This window comes from Lycium barbarum, chromosome 9, assembly GCF_019175385.1.
Source record: "Lycium barbarum isolate Lr01 chromosome 9, ASM1917538v2, whole genome shotgun sequence".
Classification (NCBI taxonomy): Eukaryota; Viridiplantae; Streptophyta; class Magnoliopsida; order Solanales; family Solanaceae; genus Lycium; species Lycium barbarum.
The window spans coordinates 1,709,142-1,722,493 of NC_083345.1; the positions used below are offsets into that span (position 1 = coordinate 1,709,142).

General features: G+C 35.1%; 2 protein-coding genes and 1 pseudogene across 5 annotated transcripts; 2 read left to right on the forward strand and 1 right to left on the reverse strand.

The window, feature by feature from the left end:
- Positions 1 to 266: 266 nt before the first annotated feature.
- On the reverse strand, positions 267 to 1,373 carry LOC132611248 (uncharacterized). The gene is made up of 2 exons (XM_060325671.1): positions 1,237 to 1,373; positions 267 to 592 (listed from the first exon to the last, which is right to left on the reverse strand). The coding sequence occupies exons 1-2, from the start codon at positions 1,343 to 1,345 to the stop codon at positions 381 to 383; spliced, it is 321 nt and encodes a 106-aa protein (XP_060181654.1). The 5' UTR covers positions 1,346 to 1,373; the 3' UTR covers positions 267 to 380.
- A 3,539-nt stretch (positions 1,374 to 4,912) lies between these two features.
- On the forward strand, positions 4,913 to 8,483 carry LOC132610563 (pentatricopeptide repeat-containing protein At5g18390, mitochondrial). 4 transcript variants are annotated; one of them, XM_060324882.1, is made up of 3 exons: positions 4,913 to 5,066; positions 6,155 to 7,732; positions 8,017 to 8,483. In XM_060324882.1, the coding sequence occupies exon 2, from the start codon at positions 6,273 to 6,275 to the stop codon at positions 7,662 to 7,664; it is 1,392 nt and encodes a 463-aa protein (XP_060180865.1). In that variant the 5' UTR covers positions 4,913 to 5,066; positions 6,155 to 6,272; the 3' UTR covers positions 7,665 to 7,732; positions 8,017 to 8,483. The 4 variants fall into 4 exon arrangements, with proteins under 4 accessions (XP_060180865.1, XP_060180867.1, XP_060180866.1 ...); XM_060324884.1 differs by having other exon boundaries at positions 6,248 to 7,732; XM_060324883.1 differs by lacking the exon at positions 4,913 to 5,066 and adding an exon at positions 5,146 to 5,573.
- A 2,178-nt stretch (positions 8,484 to 10,661) lies between these two features.
- LOC132610795 (F-box protein At3g07870-like) lies at positions 10,662 to 13,296 on the forward strand (annotated as a pseudogene).
- The last annotated feature ends 56 nt before the right edge of the window (positions 13,297 to 13,352 follow it).

Genomic DNA, 13,352 nt, shown 5'->3' on the forward strand with positions numbered 1-13,352 from the left:
AATGTGGAAAACCACTCAGAGCTTTTCTTTATTAATTCAAACTTATATCTTACATAGTTGCATTATACTGGTATAGTAGGTAAAAGAGGCCATGATCTTGCCTCTCACATACAATATTACACATATAAGAATGAGTAAACAGAACTACAATTCGTACTATTTTATTTTTTTCATAACAACTCGTATTATTATTATTATTATTATTATTATTATTATTATTATTATTATTATTATTATTACATACTAAGTGGAAAATAACGTGAGGATAATTCAAAGTTCTCCTTTATTCAACCAATCTTATAATATTACATAAAGTATTATAAAGTAATATTGGGTAGTGGATTGGAAGAAAATGAGCATTCAGTGCTATCCTTTTGTTTCTAACAACAAATGGCTTTACAGTACTCACTTACATTACCACTGTTGTTATTATTATTGTTGTCGTCCTTATTGTTGCTGTTATCATCATCATTACCCTTCTTTGGGCACTGGCAAGCGAAACACGCTGCATTATAAACAAAATCAAATTTTCCCCAACCACCTTTCATGAGTGTTGGGTTGCTCATCTCACCTGTGTTCTGAACTTCATTTGCTGTACCAAAAATATTCATATGTAGTACTCTATTAGATAATGGAAAACACGAAATATGTACAAAAATTAAAAAATTACATATAGTAAATACATAGCTTTTTCCTCTCCACGTTATTTTTAATTATTAGTACTGTATTTGTTTCTTTTTTCCATAGTCAAAAACCACCCTTTTGTTATGATGGGATCAATAGTTACTTAGACAAGGCAAATGCATGCAAGAGTCAAATACCTATCTACTATATGAGATATCTTAATTAATTTTCGCCTTAATTATATTTTAATTAGGGCTATTTTATATACTGTTATGCTAGTAAATTGTCTCGTATCTGCTCTTGATTTTAAATGAGGTCCAACATATAGCTAGATCACGTGAGTTCAACGTAAAGGATTCAAATTTATCCATCTACTTTTAATTATAGTAAAAATTACCATATTTTATATTTGGCTAAGTTCTGTTAGCATCAGGGTAGTATGAGACAATTGCTCATGACAAGGATATACATGACGATATAAAATGAATGGTAACTAAGATATTTCGTATAGTAAAAGTTTTTTTTAACCATCCTCCCTTATACACTTAATTTAATTTGTCGTATGAAATTGTAATTAGTACTTGAAATTATATACAATACGAAACAACTTACCCTCAAGTAATGGCAGTGAAGGCTCAACCATATCCCTTGCATTTACCTCTGATGATGTTATTAGAAGAACCAAAGAAAAAACAAGCAAAGCATTTGCCTTGAATGGCATTTGGATGAGTTTAACTATAAAAGGTTTGTTGATATTTAATTGTGGATGATCAAACATTATTGTTTTCTCTCCAATTTATAGATACTTCAAATAGGATTTGGCTTACCAAACTTCTAAAAAAAAGTGAAACTCCACACGATGAATTGCCCTATAACTTAGCCGCCAACTCTTTAAATTTATTAATATCTTTTTTTTCCCTATACTTTGAACAATACTATACCATCTCTGTTAATTGATGACCAAATGTCTTTTATGGGTCGTTTGGTTGATAAGATAAAGGAAAAATAATCTCGGAACTAAATGTGGAATTGCTTTAATTTATTCCATGTTTACTAGAACTTTTAAACCCACGATTAGCAAATTTTATACCACAATTGTGGTATTATTTTATCCCGCATTCTCTGTGAGTCGTAAGATAACAATTCTGAGATTATTATTCACGGGATGAAACAACAAAATGGCTCTTCTCCAAAGCTGTTCTCCCAAAGTTTTAAAAATTAGTCAATATTAATAATTGGGAAATGAAAGTTTATCTAGTTTAAACCAACCTTATGCTTTATATTACATCATGCACATCCTATTTTTAGTCCAATGAACTAAATATTTACCAATTAAAATATATCCCTAAATTATCCTCTCATTATTTAATCCACATATTATAATCCCGAAATAACTTGCTCACCGACCAAACGGCTCCTTTGTAAATCATACGCGTCGACTAGTTTCTAGTACTTCTGTAAACAGTGCAATTTTTTATGTGTAAATTACATTCTGTTTACATGTATCCTGCGCAATTTTTATGTGTAAATTACATGTCTGAAATTTATATTTGTAGACAAAATTTCTGTCGGATCAAGTTCATAAAATTCGAGCTAAGTCGAAAATTGTGATCAAATGGAATATTATGGGTCGGTATTGTTGCGTCCAAATGCACACGCAAGTGTACGTGGTCGTACAAGTAATAAAGTGATTATATAAATCGGATGTCGAACCCACAGAGACTTATAACCAATACTTCACGACAACAAACTATTGCTTACTATCTATGCAAGTGAAGAACAATAGTGTTGGTTCTTTTATAACTAAATGCAGTAATGTAATTAACTAATATTGTAAAATAGCACTTGTACTTAGAAAGTAATTAAGAATGGCTTTTATCAAGGTTTTAGAAGTATTCCAGGGTCGTGGTTGGTTCACCAATCCTATTGAGTCAATCAAGTATCTCAACTTAGCAACTTTATTCACAATAGCTAATTAACCGGATTATTAATCTCGTAGTATTCTTCCGAACCACTACTCGCCTATTCGAGATAAATCGCCTCCTATATTCTTATGGTATTGACCTATCAAGAATGCAATAAGCGTACGGTATATAATTGATTGTGGTAACTAGGTATATTCCTATCCTAGTCACAAATCCTAGCCCAACTCTAGGGATGTTCAGATCACAAACTCATTACTTTTTCTCCAATCGAATAACGTCTTTCCCAAGCACGTATGTAAACAAGTAGATAGAACTCGACTGTTGCGCAGACAATCAAGAGATTAAACACAGAAGCAATGAAGCAATTGCATACGAACAAGCTACTAAGATTGAAATACTTGTCAAACATCAATATTCATGGCTATGCCACCCTAGAATTTAGGTGTTTAGTTACACATGATTCGATAATGGAAACAAGAATTCATGTTTTGCATAAGGTTTTGATGTCAAGAAAAAAAATAAGAGAAGAGGAATAAAACCTAGAAAGAGTTTTACAATTCCCAAAAAACGTCCCAGCCGCCATTCTATTGTTAAAAACGGCTATTTATATGCTAGGGTAAAAATAAGATAAGTTGGCCCAATCCCGTTCTGAATAGGATAACTGGCGCCGCTTGTGCGCTGGCTATGCGTCGCATGGCCAGCGCATGACATCCTTTCTGTGCTTCTCGTGCGGCGCATGACCAACGCATGGTCTGTCTGAGATTCAGGAATGCTATTTTTGTGCGCTGGTTGTGCGGCGCATGGCCAGCGTATGAGACCCTTCAGTAGTCAGGTTTTTGCCGTCAAGTTCTGGAACTTCCTTCACAGCGTTCTATCGACGTACACAGCTCGGAATCACCTATTTCTGCCCGGACTACCCTTCGTTGGTCCTTGTTGTACCTATTCATATAAACATACCAACATAAGCTCATATACAATAATTTGCATTCAAACTGCGCTGACAGTGCTAAGAAGTAAAATGTAAATGACACTAAATCTAGATATTTGTGCCAAATATCAAGTATAATTAGGATAACTCTTCAAGTCTAGTTACTCCAATTTATTGTAAATCCAACAATAGTAATTTACTAGACCATCAAGTGGGTCACTAATTTTGTTGTCGAAGTCCGAAAGCAGGTCAAAGACAACTCTAATGATAATATAGTATTTTCATATGGTATTTTAATGGTTTTCATTTGATTATCTAAAAATGTCACTACTTTTGAAAAATTCCACGCACACCCATCGATTAAAGAGCCCGAACAATATAACTCGATACTGAATCTACTAATTTTTGTTTATTGATTGTTGTGTCTTAATAGAAATCAAGGATTCGTTTGAATCCAATATATCAAGGATCGTGGATAAAGATGGGTCTTGAATCTCGATAGCACTTGGTTAACTAACCAAAAAGATTTTGACAAGAAATTTTGTTCAAATGGTCCTATTTTGATACCACTCTCTAATTCGGCTGATTTGCCAGAATAACCTCCATAAGGAGTGATCTTGGATTTTTGGGCCCACTTCACAAAATTAAAGAATGACCTTAATTTTTCATCTGGTATAAGTCGTGAGCATCAATTAGTTTTTGCCGATGAGGTAGGAGTTCAATACACTTCTATACAGTGAATTTGGACCATAAATTCGATTCATATGTAAAATTATCTATAAAAGTTATCTATATTCAATGGTTCAGAAGTCAAAATACAATTGAAACGCCTACTATAATAGGCAACATATTACATTATCTTCAATGTTTGTTACCACTTAATATGTCCCGAACTCTTGCCTCATAGGTAAAATTAACTTAATGCACATTATAACTAGAATTTATGGGCTATGGCAACAAAGGTCATTATTAAAAGTTTTTGTTAATTGAAGCCAAAATTTCAAAATCACAACTTGTGATGCCCTTCATCTTTTCTTTCTTTTTTGCAATTTCTTTCCCTAAATTATGTCTCCATTAATTTAGTGGCTAAGTTGGCTTTAAAAGCAATCAAATGTTTCCTTTTATAGCAAATTTTAAAGAAGAAATTGCACGGTTCGTTCTTCAAATGAGCTGGTCTTTAATTTTTTTCCTTCAAAATAGAACTTAAGCTCAGCAGGGTCTAAATTTTTTAAGGACATAAGACATAACTTGTTGAATATTTATGATCAAAGAATATAAACTTATATGACCTGCAAAGAAATTATTTGTCTCGAGGGTCAAAAACTAAAGACCAGCATAAATAGGGACAAAAGCGCAAACGACCCAAATTTTTAAAAAATGGACTAACGGAGAGAATTTAAATAATGACCTCAAAAAGATCATTGTGCAAATTCATTAAAGGCTTCATTTTCACACACTAGCCATTCCGTAATACAAACACGAAGACAGAGACACACACTAATTTTCAAGTTCAAATTTGGGTATTTTGGTTCGTAATTATTGCATAACAAGCATAATTAGTGATGGTTTAATCAATGGTCTTAAGGGAGGTATAATCTCTACACAGTTAATCTTTTTATTAATCCTAATTTCCTCTCTTTATTGAACTCATTACAGCTATGTTATTCTTTAGTGCTTAAGTTTATGTGAAATGGTCACCTTATGTTGGATAAAATGTTTTCAAACTTGTGGGACATATGTTGTTATTTTTTTGGACAATAGTTACCCGCACTAAATGTTTACATTAAACTACCTCAATTTATCGTGGTTAAATAAAGTGAAAACATGAATTAATTAATTATAGTTAGGTGCTAGAAGTTTATAATTCCAGGACAAAATATACAATAAAAACTTACCCGACCTCAAAATATTGCGGGGTAAGTTTTTATTATATTTTGTCCTGGAAATCTTTTGTCCATTATTTTGAGATTTTGGTTTTAGTGTTTGTTGTTTTTCTTTTATAACCCCGTGCCCTGTAGGTGTTTGATAAAATTCCTATTCCAGCTTCACTTATATTCTGTTTTGATTTATTTTTTTGGTTTCTATGGATTTGGCCTGTAAGTTCATTTTTGCTGAGTTTCACTTTTATTATCTTTATTCTAATTCAGTTTCTCCGAGTTTTTTTTATTTTGCTGGATTTAAGGAATGCTTAGTTTTAACTAGTTTGCCGTTGTCAGAGTGATTTACTTGCTCTTTAGTTTCTCTTATTCTATTTATTTTTATTTATTATTGTGCAATCTCGATTTCTGTTATTATCTGCTGCTTCTTGTACTTCGATTACTGTATTATTTCGATGTAGTTACCCGGTCAGAATGCTTTCTTTAGTGTTTTGCCATGGCTTCTTGATTTTTGTTATTTCCTTTTTCGAACTACTTTGAAATGTTTTTCCTCGAGCCAAGGGTTCACAGGAACCCTACCCTCCTCAGACCCCATTTTGTGGAATTACACTGGATTTCTTGTTGTTGTTGTTGTTGTTTTTAATCTGCAATCGGTATAAGCATTAGTTTCTCCATAGTTGGATTAAAGTTTTCAACTTTATTCATTTTTGTAATATCTTGGTATCTTGTCATAATATTAGAAAGCAGCAGTGAGGATTTTGCTGAGTTTCCCATATACACTTATTTTTCTAACTTTGTAGGAGTCGAGCCTTGATGTAGCTGCATTCACTGCTCTTTTTTCCTAGTTATTTCAGCTGGAATTCCAAATAATTGAGTTAGTTTACCTCCAGCAGATTTGAACCAATTTGCTACTCAGCAATGCTTTCAATGTTTGCCAGAATCTTTCTTCAAAGGACTTTGTATTTGGCTCCATTCACCAACAACACCAGTAATTTCTTTAGGTGTCTTAAAACTGTAACACCTTCCATAGACCTGTGTAGCAGAAGTGTGCCCAATGATGACTACTTTGCAACAATCCATCATATATCTAACATTGTTCGACGAGATATTTACCTGGAGCGGACCCTTAACAAGATGCATATTTCCAGTATTGTCAACTCTGAACTGGTGTACCGTGTCCTTCGAAGTTGTTGCCAACATGGTATTGAATCATTTCGCTTCTTTAACTGGGCTCGGACTCAACACCCTCAGTACGATCCAACTACCGTCGAGTTTGAAGAGCTTCTTAAGACCCTTGCCCGGACTGCCCATTGGGAGACAATGTGGAAAGTAGTCCAGCAGATGAAAGCCCAAAATATTCCTATCTCGCCTTCCATTGTTTCATTCATTATTGAACACTATGGTAAGCGTGGTCTCATTGATCAGGCTGTCGAGCTCTTCAATCGGCTCAAGAACTTCGACTGTCCTCAAACCACCGAAGTGTACAATGCTATGCTTTTTGCACTCTGTGAGGTCAAGAATTTCCAAGGGTCCTATGCATTGATTCGGAGGATGATACGAAAAGGTACTGTTCCAGATAAGCAGACATATTCTATTCTTGTAAATGGCTGGTGTTCTGCTGGGAAGATGAGAGAGGCACAAGAGTTCTTGGAGGAAATGAGTCGGAAGGGCTTCAATCCTCCTGTACGTGGAAGGGACCTTCTAATTGACGGGTTGCTCAATGCCGGCTATCTAGAATCAGCTAAAGGACTTGTGAGAAAAATGACGAAGGAAGGGTTCGTGCCAGATGTCGGAACGTTCAATTCTTTGGCAGAGGCTATATGTAAAACCGGGGAAATCGACTTTTGCATTGACCTTTTCAATGATGTTTGTAGATCAGGGCTTTGTCCCGATATTGAGACATATAAGATTGTTATAAATGCTGCATCAAAGATAGGTAGGATCGACGAGGCATTTCAGATTCTTCATAGGTCAATTGAAGATGGACACCGGCCATTTCCCAGTTTATATGCTCCGATTCTAAAAGCTTTCTTCCGGAGAGGACAGTTTGATGACGCATTTAGCTTTTTCAGTGATATGAAACTGAAAGGGCATCCTCCAAATCGACCACTTTATACCATGCTGATAAAGATGTGCGCTCGTGGAGGTAGATTTGTAGAGGCTGCTAACTATTTGGTAGAAATGACTGAGTTAAATTTATTGCCTATGTCACGAAGCTTTGACATGGTCACTGATGGATTGAAGAATTGTGGGAAGCATGATCTTGCCAAACGGATCGAGCAGTTGGAGATATCTGTTAAGGGCATTTGAATCATTGTGTGGCTCTAGCTAAAGTGTTCTCTCTATTACTGCACTTGAGGATCTTAAAGTTGAAAAAGGTTCTATTTCTGTAGCTAAACTTGCTTTTAGTTGCATACCAAGACATGCTTTTGCACTTGGTTTAAAGTGTTTTATATTCATTTAGCATGAACATTACTTGTCATTCATTTGGATTTACCTGTATTAGCAAGAGATATTCCGTGCCAGGTCTTTCCCTTTCTCTTTCACTCGTGAACTTGTTATAAGGGATTTCAAGTGATGGTTGTTGTCATTAGAACTGCATAGACATTATAGCAGAAAAATGGATCTAACAGTTTGCTTCATCTCTCTCTCTTGTATTCAGGTATATACAGTCGAGGTACTACACTGTCTGACCTACCTTTTAGCTCATTGGTGGCTTTTGCCTTATGGAAGCAAGCACCTAGATAAATTCTCTGGCCGCGACTTGAGTGTTTAGGATAAAAGCGCGAAGAGCCTTCATAGAGTGAAGATCATCGCGAAGTCAAACAGTTTTTAGACTCTCCAATAAAGCTGCCGCACCTCTATCAGATCCTCCAAAATTAAATAACACTAATTTTGGAGGATCTAACCTGATGTTATTGTTGAAGAGTCTGAGCAACATAGATTCTAACTTATAAAATGAATAGTAGATTACTCTTGAAAAAATCACCAGAGGTGCTGTTGTTTGGGAGTCATTGAATCCTCTCAGTGAGTTGTTTTTGTATCCTTTTAAGTAACACTAGCTTCTAATGTATCATTGGAAGACGAAATCAGAATTTGAACTTTATAGATTCAGATTTAGATTTCACCTACGCGTTTTGCATCTTTTTGGAACTTTCACAAAACTTATATACTGGTGATTTTCCAACCAAAACTGCACATTTTGGGGGAGAATCATTTCCCTCCTGATTAGTTTAAGAATTCAGTGAATTCTGTAATATTTAAATCATTATTTCTATGCTAAAATGATACACTTCTTTATAAAATCATATTATACCAACTCAATTAATTGACCTGGAACTCATAGGTAGAACTATTTAAAAGTTGAAATTATAAAAGTACTGATATTATAGTGTACTTGCCATAGATAAAGTGGAATATGCAGTTTTAGACATTCAAAAAAGGGGGGAAAATGAATCTACGTTTCCATGTAGAGCGAAAAGTAGTTATTATACGTACAATTCCAAAAACCAAAAAAATATTATTTTCACTACTTTTCTTTACTGGCCAAAAAGATGTTTAAGCAAGAAAGATGGGAAATTAAAGATGCGTTCATTTACCCAAATGACATGCTTAAATTAGGATTTACCTTACTAGCAATTTCTATACATTGCTTATGACAGGTAATATTATAGGCTTTTTCTTTGACAATGGATACTGTAAATAATATATGTTGACAGTTCGGTGAAGGTAAAAAAAAACTTCTAATATATTAAATAATATCATCTAATAAAATATATAACTTAAAATAATTTTAAAACATAATTTTTGTTGTAGTAAAATCAATTTAGAATTAAAATCTAGCAATAATCAGTTTATTTTAATGTTAACAGGTTTAAGGAAATCTTATTTTAGCAAAAACAATGTTTTTCATTTTTTTTTAAATCAAACACATCAGCTGCTTATTTTAAGCTTCAACACTTTTAGCCATCCACGAAATTGCTTCTTTTTAAATTAAGCTTCGGCACTTCAAAACTGTTTTAAGTCTAAATTAAGAAAAAGAAAAGACTTGATGGTAAAAGTTAATTTCCCCTATATGTGAACCTTTGATTTGGTTTATGGGGGTGTTGGGAGGGGGGGGGGGGGGGGGGAAGGGGAGGGGTGTTTGCGGTTCATGAGGTAGTGTCTCCTTAGGATATTTGAATTAAAAATTAAGCACAATTCATTTTTTTGCGCGGACTAACCTTATTCTGTGGTTGATCTTTAATTTTTTCCCGTCGCTTAAAAAGTTGGCTAAAAATATTCTGAGGTTTTGGATTCGAATCCCCATTCAATAAAAAAAAAACCTCAAGACAAGAATTTTGCAAAAATTCTGCCTTATGTGGCAGACTTTGCCTTACGACATAAATAATAGTCTGCCTTATAAGGCAAAGTCCGCCACATCAGGCATAAGTTTTATGTAATTTTGCATGAATAGGCATATGTTCATAGAAACTATTATTAAAGAACAAAACCTTGCAAAATTATTATTATTTTTGACTCTGCTGGTTTTCGAACCCAGAACCTCCGGGATTTTTGGCCACCTCTAAAAGCAACAACAATAACAACATACCCAGTGAAATCTTACAGTGTAGGGTCTGGAGAGGATAAAGTATACTCATACCTCCATTTGTAGCAATGACCCATTTTCGAATAAAGTAGTTTTTGGGCTTAGAAGTTAAATTCCATTTTTTGCGCGGATTGCCCTTCTTTTGGGGTGGTCTTTAAATTTTGCCTCTTATATTTGTGGTCTTTAAATTATGCCTCTCATATCGTTGGTCTTTAATTTTTGCCCTCGCTCAAGCATAAATTAAAAGAAAAAATTGCAAGGCAAGGTTTGGGTCGCGTGTATGCCGGACCCGGCATACACTTGTTAAGGAATTACCAAATTTATGCCGGACCCGGCATACTCATACCTTATGGGCAGACTTGACATAAGTATGCCGGATCCGGCATAACTTTGGTAATTCCTTAACAAGTTTATGCCGGTGGGGGCATACTTATGGGCAAACTTTTATGCCGGACCCGACATAAACTTGTGAAGGAATTACCAAAGTTATGCCGGACCTGACATACTTATGCTAAGTCTGCCCATAAGGCATAAGTATGCCGGGTCCAACATAACTTTGGTAATTCCTTCACAAGTGTATGCCGGTGGGGGCATAGAGAAATTTAAACTCTGTCTTGCGAATTTTTTTTAAAATTTTGACTGCATAGGGATTCGAACCTGAAATGTATGAATTTTACCTGAAGGGTAAACTTTAAAAATTTCAAATATGAGAGGCAAAATTTAAACAACACCAAAAAGAAGGGAATTCTGCGAATTGCCCGTTAAATTCCAGCGTGTTTGGTAGGCTTAATGAATGACATACATAGCCCACCGCCATCTCTCTCTCTCTTTCAATTCCTCAATTTCATAGAAGAAAAAAAGATGAAAGTTACTCGACGCAAAATTCACAACTTGGAACCGCAAAAAAAGGTAACATATTTTAATTTCAACAAATTTTTGTTTCGTTTCTGCTGAGATTTGTGTCCTGTGTTAAAATTTTACATGCTTTGCAAATCTTATACTGCTAATTTTGTAATTCTGCTGCAAAGTTTATTGCTTTTATTTTGAGTAACAATTTTGCTAGTTTGACTAGATGGGATTTAGTCTCTAATTAATTTATGAACAAAAGTTAAGCACACCCCTTTGCCCTATCCTTCAATTCAGTTAGTCAATGCAAATTTCACAACCCACAAAAAGGTGTTGAGCTATTTATGTATTATCTGCTGCAAAGTTCATTGCTTTATTCTGAGAACCATACTCTAATCACATTATAACAACAATAACATTGTAATCTCACAAGTGGGGTCTGGGGAGGGTGGTGTGTATGCAGACCTTACCCCTACCTTTGTGGGGGTAGAGAGGTTGTTTCCGATAGACCCTCGGCTCACATTAACCTATGAATTATTTGATAAACTCACGATGCGTAGGGAGTGCATAAAGAGCTGATGGTTGGTCTTTTGGATCTCTTGCGTACTCGTTTTAACTGTTAATGAGTATTCAATATTGGCAAATTGAGATTGGATTGAGGGATCATTTTCTGCTGAGGTAAATCAAAGACAAAGTTAATTGAAGCAGTATACGTTGTTAAAGGCGTGCTTAAGCCCAGGTAGTGCAATTCACCTGGTGCGTTAGTGTAGGCTTCAAGGTGCTAAGGCGTGGCTATGAACTTTATCTTTAAAAGCACAACAAAGTGATACATTATTGTCATGACTGAACTTTAGTGATTAAGACTAGTAGAAAATTAGCATCTTGCATTATTTCTGTTTTTTATTTTGTCTTCATTCTTCGCTAAAGCCCACACTTTTGTTGCACCAATCTCTTTTGTGTTTTTCGCTTTTAACTATACTGATGAGGAGTATGCTGTATTGCATCATTTGTATTTGCCCAACATAGAATTAAAATCACTTTGATGCGAGTATCTCTTCCTCGTGCGCCTAATATTTGTTTGCGGCATCCATTGCAGACTAACAAGAAGACGAAAATATCAATACGAAGGAGTAAGAAATGTAGCAGTACTATTATAAAGGAGGAGACAACAAATGATAGTGAGTTCAATAAGCTATCTGCTGACGTTTTAACCTCTATTTTTCTAAAATGCCCGGTTAAAACATTATCTATTTCAAGCTTCAAGGTGTATATCTAAGTCATGGAATGAATTTATTATTAGTCCTTCGTTCATTCATTCTCATCAGAAACAGCACTTGATGGAAAATGGCCCCCAACTTCTTTTTATGGAAACAAAGTCTTATTTGCCAAGGTCAAAAAGGTGCAGGATACGATTTGTTTCAGTTGACATGGAAGGAAGAAATGAGGAGTTATACACAGTCACTCATCCTGATCTCCAACTCTCTTGTAGCACCTGGACTGTATGCTCTGGTCTGGTTTGCCTTTCAAACAATTGTCGTATTTATTTGTGCAATCCTGCCATCAATCAATTGCGTGAATTGCCCAACTGTTCACCTTCTGCTATCCCCGGATATGAGCATTTTGGGTTTGGATATCTTCACTCAAGGAAGGAATATAAAGTGGTGCATTTTTTCTATATGGGTCCCCGCTTACTTCCGCTCGATGTTCAGCTTGCACAGCTAAGATGTGAAGTTTTTACCCTAAATGGTGGGGGCATTTCTAATAGTAGATGGAAAGAAATTGCAGAGCCACCTCCTTATCATCCATGTTCGCCAGAGCTGTTAGTTAATGAATGTATGTATTGGTTGGCAAAGGCTCAAATGCTTGCCTCTGCCCAGCCTCAAATTATTTCATTTGACTTTGAGAATGAAAAATTTCTAGCTATATCTTGCCCATCAGCTTTTGAGACTCTTTCCGGTCTGAATTTGTTGGATTTGAAAGGGACGCTCTGCCTGCCAGACTTTGTTAGCAGGAGTTCAATTCTAGACTTGTGGATACTCAAGGATAAAATAAGTTGCACTTGGGTGAAGGAGTATAGCATCAATTTGGTCAGCTTCGAGTCCAAGAATATTATGTCGTTTTATAGGACATGGAATGAAGAAATAATCATAGTTCAATATTCGGGTATGGTCATCTTCTTTGACTTAAAAAGAAAATGCTTCAGAGGAGTGAAAAGGCCTGGGTCATGGCGTTTTGATATTTACTCGAAAAGCTTGTTCTCTTTATGTCCTTCCCTTTAAGTATTTATATTTATCCCTTTTATGTAATTAGGATAAAGGATTCATGTTCCTAATGAATCCTTTTATGTAAGTATTAGGCTCGTATCTTATTTCATATGATGGTTAACATTGTACGAGTGGTTAATGTTTTCCCTAATACTCGAAACATAAAAAATGCAGGATGTGGTTAACTCTTTATTTGCAATTTATCAATTGAATATTGGTGGATTCAGTTCCATGGTTAAGACTACCTTTCCTCTTTCATGCCTGTTAAAAGTACACTTGTTATATGTCTTGATGATAGTC